Genomic DNA, 17,305 nt, shown 5'->3' with positions numbered 1-17,305 from the left:
CTGCATGCTCCTAATACACAGGGCAAAAGTATTCATCTTATGATAAGTCAACAAAATAGTGGATAATGGAGAACAGTTAATACATTTTCCTGAGTGCTTTTTGATAAAGACCATCAAAGAGGCTTTTAAGAAAACTCAATTGCCAAGGGGGGATTGTCTGGCTTCCGCAGTGTATTAAAAGCTTATTAAGATGGAGAAAAGAAGAAATGGAATCAAGAGTTCATTCTCGACATATAAATAATATAATAATAGGACATCCCTGAGAGTCCATTTTAGGATGAAATCTTTTGTTAACGATGCAGGGGAAAGGGCAAACAGTCAAGTGGAAAATTTTTACAGAGAGCAGAGAGTAATATCTGCTGGCTGAGGCCAGGGAGGCTGCATGGGGACTTAACGAAGGCGCGCTAATGAAAAGCCTGCCGACAGGTTAATTGAAACTCTGGGCAGTGAAAAGCGATGCGTGTGAGAAGGCATAGCTTGAGATTTTCGTGCACTTCGGTGGGTTTTGAATTAGAAAAATACAGCAAGACCCCGGGGCTGTGCTGGGCAGATGAGGAAATGCTGGCTAAGCGCTCTGAGCTGGTTGTGTTGGGCACAGAGAAGAGAAACCACAGAAGATCTATGCAAAAATACCCTCAGGGAATAGAGCTGGGCTCTAATTTTGGCCACTTCCCCTCGGGACAGACAGACAGGAGTAGTGTCTGCCCAAAGCTGGTTGTGAAAGGCACAAAGGGGTTTTTACACTTGGGAGGGTGAGATAGGAGGAGCATGAGAAAACAAGTAAGGAGGGAGTCGATGGGGGAATTGCTATAATCATAAAAACACATGGCTTTTAATGGGAAAGCCCTTTAAGGAGGCTCTCCATCCCCAAATTAGGTTAGATACAAACTGACATGATAAGAGACAGAAGCCAAGATACTAAGGGGTGCTGGGCATCACCACAAGCCAAGGTTGGGATCCTCCCAGAGCAGGGCCAACACAAACCGTAGGGATTTTTCATGGGGTTTCTTCCACCTCAATCTGAAACATCTCTGCCAGGCACAGCCAAGGGCAGGACACAGAGCTGGGCTGATAAATCCTCTCCCAGTCTTTCTCTTTAATGTATTAGTTTGCATTTTCAGTCTGCTCACGTATCATTTCTAGATAGGTCAGGGCACGTAATCCCCCTAGGTTTATTCATTATTAGAAAGCTTTTCAGTTTTCCCTTAACATCCTTTGGAGCTGATGTGATTACAGAATACGTCCTCTGGGACAGGAGTGGGAATTCTGTGAGGGTGGTGCAAAGGATGGAGGTACTCAGAGGAGCTGAGAAAGGGCAGGAGATGAGTGGAAAAGCCAGCAACACTTTAGAACCCTACTGCTATAATATATATTTTTATATATACATATATATATATATATATTCCCCCCTGTATTTTTAAAGCACAAGCAGTAGCTCCCAGGTCTGTTCCACCATCAAGATTTACTCAGTGCAAATAATTCTTTAACTCCACATCCTGCACTCACAGCTCCTGCACGTGGAAAAGTTGATTTCTGACACCATGCCCACAGAGAGCATCCTGCTTTATTTACAGGAGGGACAACATTCCCCAAGCAACCATCCCCGGGTGTTGGTGATTCTGGACCCAAACTTTATAAAGGGGCAAAGCCAGGGTGATTCCCCCCAGCCATTGTCTGTAGAAGAATCAATCAGAAAAATGCAACCTCATGGAGCTTTAAGGTTGGAGCTTAATCCCTTTAAATCAGTGTCACTGTACTCCCAGCCACTGATTATTTAAATAATGGCTTGATATTTTTAAAAAAAATTGTTTTTAGTCCTCAGAAGAAAAAAAACCCAAACCACTGGATTTTTTTTTTCAGATGTGAAATGGTATAAATGGAAAATCAAAACTGTACTGTTTTACATCTCCTTGCTGGCTATGCAGGTCGGTGCCCTCACTGCAGGGAAAAGCTGGAAAAGATTGGTAAACACAGGTGGGATTGCCCAGAGTAAAGACATGCCTGCCAAAGTCTCCAAGGCTGATTTTAGCCTTCTCCCTGGCAATGTTAGGGCAGGAGAGGGGCAAAAAAAAAAAGAAAAAAAGAACTGTTAGCCTTTCAGATGGTGTGGTTTTGGTGGCCCTGTGGTGAGCTATGGCTTCTCCTTTGAAAAAGGTGTCGAGGCAGAGAAAACCAGCAGTGCTTTGTGAAGACCTGGAGGAGAGATGATCCGGGTCGTAACTGGAGTTCTCGCACTGCACCCCATGGATGTGAAGGGTCACTGCTGCTCAGTTGCTGGGCTGTAGGAGAAGCAAATGCCAGCACCAGCACATGTGGTTCAGTGACTGCAGAGCAAGCTGCGGGTTGCGGTGCCAGGAAAGCCAGGACAGCCTGGAGCTCCTAGAAGAGCTCATGAAAACATGTTCCCTCTGAGTTACCTGTGTTCATAGACAGGCACCATGAATCACATTTGGGTGCTGCCAGTTGCCTGCTAGAGCCTTCCAACCTCTGTTTATTATGTGTTTTGAAATCTGTGCATGTCCCCCACCTGTAGCTCATTTCCTGCAGGCACCAAGGAGATGCAAGCTCAGATAGGGCTGCGGACGCAGGTGGGGTTAAGCAGAAGACATAGGCAACAGTGGCATGGGGTAAGCAGGCAGAGCAGAGGAAGTGAGGGTGATGTAAAACAGCAAGATGAAAGATACAGCTGAGACGGAAATGAGAGCGCAGCATCTTCTCCTTAGTGACAGTCATGGGGCTTCTTATGGTCTACCCCAGCCAGGCTGTGGGCAGAGAGCATCCCTGTGATTCCCTAGCAGCTCTGGAGCTGCTGACAAATGAGAGGGGATGGGTGGATTCACAGATGTGCTCTAGGGGAGCACTGCTGGCAAATGCTTGTCCAAATTTATTCAGAGGAGACACCAACCCTCCCCAGGGACATGCCTCTGGTGCTGCTGGAGCTGATAGGAGGTGTTGGTAACGCCCAGTCATTTCTCTGTGGCGACCTCAGTGTTTCTATTCTCAGCCCTTTTTGCCCTGACCTTACAGTACAACTGATTACCATCCATTTTATAATTAAACTTAGCCTGATGCTGAACTGTTTTCTCGTCATCTTCCTTCTAGACTAAATAAAGCCCATTTCTTTAGCATTTCCTAATAAGCTATGGTTACTAGACCTCATCACTCGTACTTGGATTGGACTTCCTCCAGCTTGTCAACATCCTTCTTACTCTGGTGGGCAGTATGTTCCAGTCCCAGTGCCAGGCTGAGGAGAACATACCCATGTCTCCCACCATCAAGGCTCCTGCAAACACATTGCTATCTGGCATGCATTTTTCTGCCAAAGTCTCTCCCCCCTGATGCATGCTAAACAAAGCATAAGCCTTTTCTCAGCTCTGCTTTCTGCTTGATTTTGCCCTGTTTTATACCTGAGTGACTGACGTTTTCTCAGCTTCTCTGGTGAATTCCTATCCTGTTTCTTTTGGGCAGATCAGAGCATCCCATGCATCGTACATGGGTTACTGTCCCTGCCACCAGCAGAGCTGCTAATGACAATATTGATTGCAGCTGGTCTGCAGGCAGACATCCTGCTTGTTGCTCCAGCAGCGTCTGCTCAATTCATCTAGACCAGGTTTCTCAGCAGCAAAACCTTGCTTAGGAGAGAACACCAGGGTGTAGTTCCTGTCCCACAGCAGGAACTTCTGCTCTGCCCCTCTCAGCCCATATTATCTGTACCTACGCCTAGCAGGGGCGGTTTCAGGCAGGAAACCTCCAAATGACAGTGAGACAGCTGGGGAGAAGTGCTGAGCACTGAGTGGGTGGGAGCTCTTCTGCAAATATGAGGGGAGGGCTGGGGTCATACTCACGGGCTCCTATCATCAGCTTGAGTGTTTTTCTTCCCAGCCATCTGCTGTGTGTGCCCTCCAGCTCCTGAACATCAGCACCTAAATCCTGGCACACATCATGGCACAGGTGATGGAGGCCGTTGATGCCCATTCCTGGATGCTTGGGCTACATCAGAGCAATCCGGACCTGCCAGCCCAGACTTAGCTCAAAAGCATGAGCACCAATCCAGCCCATACAGAGGTCAAAGCTCCAGGCTCAGCCTTAAACTAAAATTATTTATTCTGGATTATTTATCTTTTTCCCTCACTGTCCCTCCTCCACAGTCCAGCTACACTGAGAGTTCGCAAGGTGTGCTCCCAGCTAACGAGGCTGCTTCTGTCTGAGATGCCCTAAACCACCTCTGTCCTCATCCTGCAGCAGGGGTAGGTCCCACAGACTCCTGGCACAACTGGTTTCCCTGCTGACCCCGAGTCTCCAGATTATTGCGAGTTGAGCTCATGCCGACAGCTCCCAGACAAGCGGCTTTCTCAGGAAGCGCCATCCTGGAAAATGCAGCCCCAGAGAAAATAAACTCCCCCGAGCCACAGAGAATGACCCGAGCCTGCAATTTCTCCCTTGCTGTCTGGAAACGACTGGGGTTTTGTTTTCCAAGAGATTAAAACACAGGGTAGGGATGTTATTTTAGGGAACGGCTGAGCCCCATCAAACCTCGTCCTGTTTGTGCAGATGCAGAGCTGGGCTGGGCTCCAGGCCACTGTCCTCCCCCCGCAGGGATGGCTTTGGGCTTTGGAAAAATGATGCACAGAGGCACAGAGGGGGCTGCTTTGCAGGTGGTGCTGAGCTATTCCAGCCACTGAGCACAAATGTGATTGCAAACACATGAAATCCTCCCCCTGAAAAGCTCGTTTATACCTGGAATTAATGCTGGGGATGATTGTGTGCAGGGGGTCGTTTATGGCTGTGGATTTTAGCCAAAGTGATGGAGTTTATGATGAAGGGATGCTCTACAGAGTATTGGACATAATGTTCATAGGGATGGAGTTGGACTGAGGTCCCAACTGTGTCTCTGATCAGTGAGACCCTTCTGCTGGCAGCCCATGCTCTACCCTCCCCACCTTGTTCCATGGTCCTGCATTCATCTATATTTTTTACAACTCCCCCTCAAAAAGACATCCCAGGGGGCTGAGGCTGGGCACAACAGGTGGGCTGTCAAGCAGGGAAGAAACCCAAACCCAGAGTCTCTAGGAGTGTGCTGTGATTAATTTCTAGTGACTCAGCCTTTTGAGCAATGGTTTCAGATGTAAATAATTGCCTGCTGCAGGTACACAGGCTGGATGAGGAAAGTTTACTGCTTGGCACAGCCATTCAACAACCACATGCATGAAGCACCATGCACTTTGTCTTGTTCAGCTGCTGACAAAGGCATCAATTGGGTCATTAACTTGAATTTCCCAATCAGTTTGGCTACCAAAAGGACCAACTATTATCTTTACATAGGTAATGCCCCATAAACTCCGTCACCTTGGGGCTGTGCTCACTGCCCTGGGAACCCTTTCCCATCTTCGTGGCCACCCACTGGATGCTCTCTGACAGATTGATGACCCTATATTGTGGTACACAAACTATTCACAGTGCTTGAGGTGAGGCCACTGAGTGGGATAATGAAAGAAAGTGAGATTTCCACTCACATTTCCTCTCAGCACACAGCCACTACCAACTCCATCAATACAGAGGAGCAGACTGATCACTCAGCTGACTCCCAGACCCTTTCTGTCCAGCCAGGTAGTTCAGTTCAGTGCTGAACTAATTGCTACAGAAACCCAAAGCACAGTTTCTTATGGGTTTTGCACACACATCACAAGTGTATCTTAAGCCTACTGCTCAGGTGTCTCATAGGACTCCTGGTGGAGTCCATGGAGAGACATCTGCACCTCTAATGCTGTGAATGCCCCTGTGTTAGATGCCTAGGTGCCACTTCCAGATCGGCATCTCATCCTCCACCACTTCTGCTGGACTAGCAAAGGACAACCAGCTCAGACTGACATCCAGCTTGAAGGTGCTGAATTTGCAGATCAATGTATCTGATTGCACAGGCTATCAGCTTCAGGCAAGCAAAAACTGTATTGGTAATGGCTCCATGTTGAAGGTGCAACCTCAGCTGTAATGACCTTGCTAGTGAGTATCCCCTCACATTAATAGCTCCCTCTGTGCTGGAGTACTGATGTGTGGAGAATGGGTTGAACTCCTGAGGGACACAGTCAGCTGCCCATCTGCAAGGAAGCAGTCCATGCTCTGGCACTGTGGGACCTGCATGTGTTAAACTGCAGATGTTCTTAGCCCCCTCCAACAGTTTTTCATCTAAGACGTTGCTAAATATCTGAGAGTACACAGAGCTGTTGATCTTATCACTGGTGGACATACGTCTGCTCAGCAGGTCACAGTGACCACTGCTAGCTGGGGGATGTCTAAGTGCAGGTGCACATGGGGAAGCCTTCTTTGCCCTGGGAGTCGTGTGAACATCTCTTCCCTAGTGAGCCTGCAGTCTCCTCTTGGCAGCCTCTGTCAAAAATTCTCCTTGATTGTGTTGAAATTCTTCCTCCTGCCTGGTTGTTGCATGCCATGGCTACCACTCTCCTGTCCATCCACTTGGCACTGGGGGTGGGAAATTCTGATGAAGAATTTCAGCTTAAATGGCTTCTTACTGAAACAGAATCTGGGGAGAACTAATTGCTTTCAGTGTGATTTTTAATGATTAACTACAGAAGGAAAATCAGAATTTCTGGAATAAAAAAAAGTGGGTAGGTTTGAAGATGAGAAGGGAAAGGATGGGAAGGGGATGGAAGGGGATGGAAAGGAAGGGAAAGGAAGGGAAAGTGAGAGGGAGCTCCCCAGGAGGAACCATCATTGCAACATTCAGCAGGGCTGAGTGCCTCCCAGCCAATGTTAGAACAAGGAAGGTTTCTCAGTTCCTGCCAAACCTCTGTTTGACATGAGAAAGGGCAGCCTGTCGTTCACCTTCCTGACACTGACAGATGACCTCAGCTACTGCAGAGAGAGGGAGGAGAACTGCCTACGGCAAAGTTCCCCGGTGCCAAGACCTCATCTCTCTTGGAAAATGCAAAGATATCCCATCACATGGAATACTCTTTGCTTTCTGGAATCTGCAAAAGCATTAAAATTGAAGTTAGGAAGGGAGGAATGCTAGGGAGAAGAGTTCCAGACTCTCTGGTTAAATTAGCCTGGAGGTATTTGACGCAAGGCAACAAACCCTTATTGTAACCCCAATGTGTTGAGTACACGTTCAGCTATCTGGCATGCTGAGAAGCACTTTCCTGCCCAGTTCTGCTCGTGTGACTTCAAGAAGACTGGGAACTCTTCCAAGCTGGGACTTGGGGACTTCAGTTCTCCGGAGCAAAATGAGTGTTAAAGACTGCAGTGTGACTCCTTGTTGATTTTTGTTTCCCCGGGGTTTTGTGTTAAATACTCTCCTTGCACACAAAGAACAATGATATTTTGGGAACGCCCACCAGGAAATGTTTGGCCGCACCCTCGCTTTCTCTGCCCTTGGAGTCTCTCCATTAAATTGAATGAAGTCAAATGACATGTTTCCACTTACACAAACGAGAAGCTGGAAATGCAGCTGCGTTGTGCAGAGATTTTAAAAATGCAAGTTCTCCAGAAAAGAAAATAAAAGCTTCAAATGTCAGGGTGGCTCCAAAATCAGTGAGATGAGGGAGCTGCCAGATTGCATAGGAAGCCATGGTTGCGGAGCTGAGCAGAGCAGGGAGCTGTGCTGGTGACAGGAGGGTTGCGAAATGGTTTCCTGTTGACTTCTCTCTTGTTTTTTCTCCATCAACCACAGGCTCTACCTCCAACACCAGCACTGGTGGGGAATCCTTATCCCTGACGCCCCACTACCTCTATTCCTCCTCTCCTGAACCAGGATGCAGCTGCATGTCCCTGCCCACGGTCCCTCGCACTGTCCCCTTGCACCTACAGAAGACCTCCTCCTGTGTTCTTCGTGGCATTTAATTCTTTGAGTTGATTAAAACAGTATATTCACAAAAAGACTTAGTTGTAATGAGAGAAATAGGGTATAATTGCATGGATTTCACTAAACAAGCTGTGATCTGTTGTTCTGCTGTAGAGGGGAAGGATTCGGGGTTTTACCCTTTTTATTTTTGCTTGAAAGCCTCAGCTTTGGGGAAGCGATCCCCAGCTGGGGTAAAGCACTGCAGCTCAGTGGGTTTTCTCACTTATCTGTGGGGAGAACTCAAGGCTGTTTAAGCATAGAGTTGCCCCAGGTGAGCAAGGGATGGAGTCTGGCTGCTTAAGAATATGCCAAGAGGCTCCTTGCCCTTAATGCTGTTCCCTCTGCAATGTGCCCCATGGATGAATGAAGAACTGCGGCTTTGTTACCAGACCATGTCCCTTTGGGTGCTCAAGGGTAGGGAAATCATCAAATTCTCTGTCTGCAAGTATCTGCTAATCTGGTTCTGATAAACACTGACTATCTGGCCAACTCTGAAACACAAGACTGTTAAGGAAAACTTGACATAGTTTTTTTTTACATTTCCTTTATTTATTTTATTTGGGCCTCTGGGCCTTAAACTCATGCTTTTGTTTGGTTTTCGGTTTTGAGTCTTCCCTGTCACAGAAAAGGGCTTGGAATTAAAAACCAAACAAAGGCAAAAGCTGAGAGTCTAATGGCACTGCTAAGCTAAGCAGCTGGGGATTTAGCCCTCGTAAAACTGAAACTCTAAATGTCCTGGTGGGGTCTGTCCCATGTCCAGGCTCTGATGGCTGTGTTGGCCGGTCCATCATGGCTCTGGCACTGTCTGGTGGCTCTGGGGACAGTTCTGTACAAAGTGGAAGTCACCAAGCCTGCCCACAAAGCCTCCACAAGATTTACTTTGGATTTCATGTGCTCTTTCATTGGCCTGGCCTCTCCTTCCATCAGGGACTTCTTCCACCAAGGTACCACCACCTCACTCCAGACCCAAGTCGAAGGTAGTGGTTTGCTCAGCGTTTCATTCATTGGGCTCTGCCTGGTTGTCTTCAGCTAACAGCACAGCATGTTGACATCTGTTGGACTGCTGCCTGCTTCAGAGCATCCCTCTGGCTCAGATGCCTCACCAAGTTCTGGGGATTGCCCTTTACTCTCATGGCTATTTGATCACTTGGGCAAGTTCTTCTGGGTTGAAGGAAGAGTGGGCACAGGGAAGCCACCACTTGTTAGAAAGGCAATGGATGCTTGAGAGCCTCAAAACCTCCTCTGAGTTCAGCTCAAAGCTCATGTTTTGTTTCAACCGTGCGTTGCTTTGCAGTTGAGAGGAAATCCAGGCATTTATGAAACACTCAGCAGTTCAAGCTTGGAGCTGTGCTGTCCTGGCTGCTTGATCAATAGCATCTGGCTGAAGCTTATAATGAAAAGCAGGTGGCTGGCTGTACAGGGGTAAGAAACTGCTGTGATTTGAACTAGTAAGAGTAGGCTTAAATCAGGGCAGGGACTTTCAGGCTTCAGAAACCTCTGCTGTTCAATCACCCATCTGATCAGACCTGGGGAACAGTACACAGCTGCACTGCACCAGCACTGCCTCCTTTGCCCTCCTCTCCCCACTTTGAAGAATAATTCATTTCTTATGTCCATTGGGCATTTAGGTGTGGGTACTCAGAGCCAGTCTGGCAACATCTGTGGCTCAAATAATAAGCTTTAAGCATCTGAGTATCTTTGATACTCCAGCTCTGCTCAGGACCTCCAGCTGCCTCCATGGGGACAAAAATAGCTCTCTTCATATCCTGCAAGGGCTCAGCAGGCTGCTTGCCTGTACAGCTCACATAAGGCAGGGAACACACAAAGACTGTTCTCTCGTGTGCTTTTGTTGCTTAAGGGTTGAGCTCATGTCTGGGCAGGGGAGGGGGACTGGAGGAACATGGGCACTGGAGTGCCAACCAAAGAGCTCTCTGAAAGGCCCTGGGTGTCAGAATGAGCTGTGGTGGCCTTGATGTGGTTCCTGTCCTCAGGCGTTGACTCTAGCATGGAGTCAGCCATGGCACCAGCTTGGGAGAACATACCAAGGACCTCAGCCATGGAAAAAGAGGATGCAATTTGTTCCTCCTCCCTGCCTTGCTTAGAGGTCCTCTGAATGATGATAGGAGAGGACCATGATGAGGCCAATTTCATCTCACTTGCTTCAACTACCAGAAATGTGGTGCCATCCCTGCCTGCTAGTCCCTCACTAGCATTTGGCAAAGCTCCTAAATTCATCCAGGAAGGCTGGGCTTGTACAGCTCCTCCTGTACCCCCTGCCAGCTGATTTGTGTTTTGCACAAAAATGCTTTTCTTAATGCTCTTTATGTCCCTGATTAGAATTGCAAGAGAGGGTGGCATGCAGCAAAGAGCTGAGCTTATCCTCCATAATGGTGTCATGTTCATCTGCCTCCTGCTGAATCACATCATCCAGTTTGGGGCTGGAAGTAGTAAATTGTGGGGCTGAGTGAAGTTTTGTGTTCTCCAGAGTACTGTCTGAACAGAGGGAAAATGGATTTCTGATGGAAGATTCGTCCTGCTGCCTGGAATGTTGGGGTCCTTAGGAGTCATGTTAAAGGTACTGCTGGCAAAGTGCACCCTGCAGCACAGTGCCTCAAGCCTGGAAAAGGGTAAGGAGGGAAAGGGGACACAGGATGTAGTGATTGTTCTATGAGGTCGAGCTTCATTTAGATGAAATCTGTTGTAGCCTGTTTGCAAGAACATTTTTCAATCAGATACTGCACAGCTCTCCCAGGGGAGGTGGGGTGATAATTCCCTGCCATCTACTACCTGGGACTATGCAAAATCTTTTTAACTGAAAAGCCTTTTAAGAAAATCATCTGCAAGTCACAAAGTCACCAGCTTAAGCTCAGAGCAAGCTGTCAGCACAGACTGAACAAGCTTCCTTTGGTGAAGTGCTTATGCAGCTCTCCATCTTCCGATGTGCTGAGCAGTCTCAGGTCTCCTCCAGGTTGGGATTTCCAGGTGGTAGATGGGGATTCTGCATCTAACATTTCTATCTTCTGCTCTTTCATGAGGCAAGGACCCTGTAAGAACCTCCTTGTCCTCTTCCCAGCCACAGATACTGATCTCCTCCATCCTTATTGCATCCTGGCAGGACAGAGCAGAGCTTCTGAAACAACCAGGCATTTCTGCCACCGAAGTGCTCCCTCATGGAAGAACTGAAAACAGACCCAGAAACAAAATGTTTTCAGATGTTCTCTCACAGTGGCAGAAGTGTCTGATGGAGACAGATGGGATTTGGCTTCTGTTTCACAGGGCAGGCTGCTCAGATCTGCATTGTTGTGCAGAACAAGACGCCGAGAGAGCAATAACCAGCAATTTGTGGGCAGAGCGCTTGCCTGGGAATGCAGACCCATGGGTTCACCTTCCCGCTTATTTGAATGAGTGATATTATTTTAGGATGGATGGTTTTCTAGGGACCTCTAAATGAAAGGGTGAGTTACATTATCCCTCAGCGGGAAAAAAGGCTTTGAAAGCTCAGCCTCTCCCCTTGAGCACAGAGCCCTGGCTTTCTGAAACTCAGCAGCTGCTGCATCAGCTTGGGGAAGCTTTGTGGTGAGAGCAGCCACCATCCCAAGGGATGCTCTCACCCACCGTGCTCCATGTTCCTCTGTGAGGGACTCCATACTTCACTGAGGCCACCTTGGGAGGTTGTGGGCTTCTTATGGCATGCTCAAACCCACCCGCAAAGCAGGTGGTCTGGCATATAGAATCATAGAATCATTAAGGCTGGAAAAGAGCACTAAGATCATCGAGTCCAACTATCAACCTGTCAAACATAGGGATGGGTTGGCTTGTATGATTCTAGATTAATGCAGTTCCCACTTCTCATTCACAGCAGGGCTCCCTTCAGAAAAGCCGATGACGGCTCAGTGCAGGTCAGATTGAAAGAATCACAAGGATACCTCCTGGCTGGGGACTTCTGCAAACACACGACTAATCCCCCAACACACGTGCAACCCATTCTGATTTACTATGGATGCTGACAGCAGTTGGTCTGCCCACGCATAGCCCACGTGCCCATCCATGGAGATGACAGCAAAGCCACCCGCCACTGAGCTGGGGCAGTCAGCTCCTCCTCAAAGCCCCGGGGGTGAATGAAGAACAGTGCTGCCCTCCTGGGAAGGCAAAGATCACCTTAGGTCCAGCAAGCTCGAGGGAAGCAAACTGAGCAAGACCCAACACTTCCCTTGAACAGAAATGCTCAGGAGAAGGAGCAGCAGGCAAAAGAGGTGGTACCAGGAAAGCACCATCTGCCCTTTTTCCTTGAAACCCTGGTGAGAGAGAGCTTCCCTCCTGCCCTCAGCCACCCACTTCTTTTTGCCCTGCTTGAGTGACTTGCTGTGATGGCTCAGAGGATAACAACCTCGATCAGATGATTTTCTGCACCACCTCTTCTATGCACATTGTTTCTCCTAAGGATCCAATTAACCAGGCTCTCCTCCCTCCCAGCCCTGGGCTGCAGTAAATGCACACTCTTTCTATTACTGGATGTATTCAAAGAAAATAAAAAGAAACAGCCTCAAATTTGTCAGAGCTGAGAGAGTTAGACCTCAGTGACAGTATTTTTACATAATGTATTGGTTTTCAAATGATTCAAAACATTCTGCTCCAATCATATTTTGCACGGGGTATAGTGCTTAAGAGCCCACGTCACACAGCCCTGCAGATTGACACCACATTCACTTTGTTGTTATGGTTCCCCAATTGGGAAAAACACTTTATCCCACGAGATTCATTTTTTCAGACCAGTTCCAGAGGGGAAAAGCAAATATCTTAACATTGGCATTACTCATAAGGCAGCAATTTCTTTTTCCAATCAGTCCTAATTGCTTAAAAGAGAAAATCTTTAGTTTTAAAAAAACCCAACAACTAAACAGTGTCCATCCTCCTCTACGTAAAAGGATTTTAATTCTGCCCTTCATCCTCTCTGAAGAGCTAAAGTTCCCTTTTCTCTTTTGCAAGCTGGTTGTAATTTCCTCTTTAAAGTGCTGTTGCAATGAGGAATGTGCCCTTATAAAAATAGCGTTTTCACCTTCTGCTTCATCCAGACATAGAATGTCTTGCCGTAAAGTTGTAGCTATCCCTGTGTGCCAGAAGGCTTCAGCCCTCCTGCTTCTTTGGAAACCTGCTGCAAGCCTCCCTCCTGACTGAACCCTGGGCAGAAATGCCTCTTTGGCTGGCATCCAGCTGGCAAAGCTCCCTAACCCAGGGCTTCACCTCTTGCCGCTCGAGGAGATGAGAAACAAGGCAGGGAGGTGCGTGCTGGGATGCTGAGATCCAGCACAGCCATGGGGAGGAATCAGGGGATGGACCAGGGAATGACAGTGGGTGATTTGGGATCGCATCAGCATCCCTGCAGAGCTGCCCAGCTGGCAGGGCTCAAAGAGGAGGAGAGGGGCAAAGTGAGGCAAGGTAGATTTGAGTTTGAACACAACACGCACTGATGCACATCACTCCCTTTGCCCTGCTCAAGCAACCCCCCGGGTGCATACACAAACCTCCTGGCAGACGCACACACGGGCGAGTGGGTTTTGTTCCTTTATTACACATCGCCCAGCAAAGCAGCAGCCAGCCCTGACAGGCTGCGGAGAGCTGCGAGTGGAGAGACCTTCAGAGAGACTGCCCAAAGTGCAACACATTTGGCAATTATTCCTTTGGACCTACAGGGGCTGAGCCCAGATGATGCCTCCAGTACAATCCTAACCCATCCCCCTGCAGCCTGCAGAGAGGGGAGGACACATTTTGGACAGCCCTCCAAGAGTTTGAGAGATGTGTAAGCATTTGACGCCCTATAGTAACAAGCCCCCCTCCCCTCCCCACCTCCCCCCAACAAGCATCTCAGCCCCTGCCCCCCCCATCTCACCCACTGAGGCACCCCAGGGCAGCAGTGATGCTTCGGACTAGAAACCCTGACACAGGGTGAGGGTGCGGCTTTAGCTAACCTTCCCCAGCACCGACAGTCGAAACGCTAAGCTGCTTACAGGAGCTAATGGCAATATATCCATGCTGTGAGGCTGCATCCTCCCTCCAGCTGCTTTTCCCTCTGCTGCCCACCTTTCTCCACATCCTTAACCCAACACTTGGGCTCCTCGGATGCTCAAGCACAGTGTCTGCAGCATGGTCCCGCTTGGCTGCGGAACACAGAGCATGAGAGCCGAGTTCGGTATCCATCACAGATGGATCCTGGGCAGATGGGATCCTGGCACAGTTCGGTGTCCCATCCCTCCCACCCAAAAAACGCACTGTGGCAATGTCCAAGTCCACGCGTCCAGGAGGGTTGGGATCTACTGCAGGATTTGGAGAGAGGAAAGGAGTCTGGTGGTCGACAGCTGCTGCTACAAGGAGGAGCCAAACAGGATCAAAGTGGAGAAAGGAAGGGAAAAAACCCAAGAACAAATTCAAAAAAGGAGACAAAAGGGGGATGCTGGGATTCAGGGTATGGATGTCTACCTTCTAAAGGAACAGGAGAGGAAAGGGAGAGTTGGCGTTCGGTGGTTGGACAGGTGTTTATTTTTGGTGTCACTCACGATAGAAAACATATTCGGTGTAAGAGGTCCAGATCCTGTCGTCTGTCTGGTCATGGGCGAAGGCACAGGTGCCTGTGGAGTTGCAAGCCACCATGTGGAAGCCAGCGTCGGCCAGTTTGTCAAAGGCTTGCTCCAAGAAGGTGAATTTGAGGTAGTACCGGGAGGTGTACCTCTCTGGAGGCCTGTCTGGGTCCCTGCTCTCATTCAAGGTATCCCCAAAAACCTCCTTGGCCAGCGACGTCTTGCCGCAGACCATGATCCGCGCCACCCGGCGGAACTTGGCATCCGTCTGGCTGTCCCTGCCCAGCGTGTAGGAGCCACGGTAGCCGATGGTGATGAACCCAGCCCTGCGGATGTCAGGGCCAGCAGCGCCTGCTGTGCCCGTGCCCCCGGCACCGCCAGCCCCAGCACTGGTAAGCGCGGCACTGGCAGCGGTCAGGCTGCGGGCGGTGTCAGCGCTGGGGGATGGCTCCTCAGGGTCACTTTGGCACGGGTCGTCCCCCAGAGAATTCTGCTTGCTGAGCTTTGGGGCCAGCATCTTCACCAGCTCTGGCAGCATGAAGTACTCAGCCTCTCGCTGCAGCCGGCTGCGCTCCGGGAAGTGCTCGGGCAGCACCAGCTGCTGGTCCCTCATGTAATCCAGGATGTAGCGGAAGAGGAAGCCGTCCCGATCCACGAAGAAGCGGCCCTTGCTGTCGCGAGCCAAGGAGCGGATGTTCTTCTGCGTGAACATCTCCCAGAGCAGCGAGCCCGGCACGCTGATCAGGGTGGGGTGCCGGGTGATGTAGACTTGTCCGCCCACGTTGAGCTCAATGATTTCAGGGAAAGGCAAATCCTCGCTGGGTTTGGCACAGCCCGCGCTGTCCGCCAGGGCCATTGTGAGCTACTGCTGCTTCCCACCTGCAACACAAAGCAGCACCGTGCCCAGGTTAAGCTTGCCAGCCAACGTCGTCCCGCCAACCCCAAACCCAATCACACTCCCGTTCCACCTGTGAGCAGTATGAGATCAGCCCTGTCCCTGTGGCAGCCTGGAAGTCAGCTCTCTTCCCTAATCCTTATCTTGGATTAGCATGCCAAGGGAGCAGGAGGGGAGTTAATGAGCCACAGGGCTGTGAGAAATGCAAGTGTACAGGACAGAGTGGCTGTGCTGCAGGCACTCCTACTCCATGCTGCTCCTGGAAAGTACTCAATAGAGGCTCAGGCCAAGATGAGGACTGCTGGGATCTCCCCAGCCATGAAACATTGCACTGTAGATCCAGCCATGGGTCAGATACCCCATATTCATGCATTTTCCACAGGCAAGCTTTTTATTTGACATTGCTGGACACTCAAAATTAGCATTCACATAAACCTGGCTCCCAGTCCAGTCCACGCTCTGTGCAGGGGTTTGGGACTGAAGGGAAAAGGGGCTTCTCTGCAGCAACCCTGGTAGTGCTTCCTGATGCTCTGTCCGATCTGATGCCAGCACAGCTCTCAGGTCGCTGAGCCCCCTGCGGGGCCGCTTCCCGCATCCACAGGACATCAGCAAGCACTGCCACATCCCCGTATCCTGCCGTATGGCTCTGTGAGAGCGGCACCAAAGGATCCTCAACTCAAATTACACAGAAATCGGAGGGCAAAGGCAATAGAGCCGAGGCTGAGTTTTGCATCCGCGTGTCCTTCCAGCTCGTATCAGAGGGACTTGGGTGAGAATGAGTTCTGAGCTCGCGCAGGGACGGAACGGGGGTCCCCCCAGCTCTGCTCCTCGGTGGCTTTGAGTCCGAGACCATTTTGGGGAGAGGATATGCACAGGGCAACGGGGAGGACACACAAAGCAGCCCCCCGCGCTCAGCGGCTGCGGAGCCGGAGCCGCTCCCGAGGCTGCTGGCGCTTCGGGGCCGCTCCCGTTCCCGGTTCCCCGCCGCCCCCGTTACCTCCGCTCCGCCGGGCGCTGGGCAGGGCGAGCCCAGCAGTGCCGCTTCGTGCCGCTCCGTGCCGCGCTCTCCCTCCGTACCGCTCTGCTCGCCCGGCCCTGGCCTCGCCGTTTTATAGCCGGGAAAGCTGCGAGCGCCTTCCCCTGGCGGCCCCGGGCCCGCCTCGCCCCCGCCTTCTCTCTCCGCCCTCTCCCTTTGCTGTTTACCCCCTCTGCACCGGCGAGCTCTGGATCGGGAGATGCCGAGAGGGTGTGGGAAGGTCTCCAAATTAGGGATTGGTACTTGGTGCCCTCATCCTGCAGGGAAATCCTTGTGGCACCTACACTGCAATGGCACCACGCTCCAACTGGATGCGCATCCCCAGGCAAATGATGGCCAGGTTGCCCCTCATCCTGCCGCCTGGCCTCAGCCACCCTCCCGTATCCCTACATCTGTACCCCCTTTCCCCTCTATTCCCATCACCGTGGGATTCAAAGTGTCCCTGGATGCACAGGGACGGCAGATTCCTGCAGCCACAGCCCTGTGCACTGCTTTGTCCTCACCCGTGTTAGCACCCATGTCAGGCCTAACAGGGACACCGTGAGGCAAAATGCAGCTGCAGAGCCCTGACCTGAGATTATCTGCGGTTTCATTTATGTGACATCTATCAAATTTTGTAAGGGCAGAAAAGTGTAATTTTTTCTTCATCTGATGTTCAGACCTTGCACAGAAAAAGTGCCCCCAACTAAATAAAGAAACAAACAACAACAATAACAACAAATCTGGGAAGAGAAATAGGGACTTTCAAAACATTATAATACTTGCTAAACCTCAACATTCTATTTCACCTACAAACGATAGAACTAAAAAGAAAAAGATGTTGAGGTCAGAGAGTTGAATTCCCCTCCATCTGTTGTGTAGCTTGATAAGAGGTGGCTATTTAACTGTCTGGGTGTGTGGATGGATGGATGGATGGATGGATGGATGGATGGATGGATGGATGG

At 50.0% G+C, this 17,305-nt stretch overlaps 1 protein-coding gene across 1 annotated transcript; it reads right to left on the bottom strand.

Moving 5' to 3' along the window:
- Positions 1–14,369: 14,369 nt before the first annotated feature.
- LOC122182889 (BTB/POZ domain-containing protein KCTD12-like) lies at positions 14,370–16,408 on the bottom strand. Its single transcript, XM_042876537.1, has 2 exons — positions 16,323–16,408; positions 14,370–15,309 (listed from the first exon to the last, which is right to left on the bottom strand). The coding sequence occupies exon 2, from the start codon at positions 15,284–15,286 to the stop codon at positions 14,402–14,404; it is 885 nt and encodes a 294-aa protein (XP_042732471.1). The 5' UTR covers positions 15,287–15,309; positions 16,323–16,408; the 3' UTR covers positions 14,370–14,401.
- Between the last annotated feature and the right edge of the window lie 897 nt (positions 16,409–17,305).

This window comes from Lagopus leucura, unplaced genomic scaffold, assembly GCF_019238085.1.
Source record: "Lagopus leucura isolate 7727_CA_CO unplaced genomic scaffold, USGS_WTPT01 Super-Scaffold_100016, whole genome shotgun sequence".
NCBI classification, from domain to species: Eukaryota; Metazoa; Chordata; class Aves; order Galliformes; family Phasianidae; genus Lagopus; species Lagopus leucura.
The sequence above is the reverse complement of the archived record's forward strand: the minus strand, read 5'-3'. Positions and strand labels throughout refer to the sequence as shown.

Excerpts from the sequence above, each read along its gene's own strand:
- LOC122182889 (XM_042876537.1), bottom strand. The coding sequence starts at position 15,286 with ATGGCCCTGGCGGACAGCGCGGGCTGTGCCAAACCCAGCGAGGATTTG.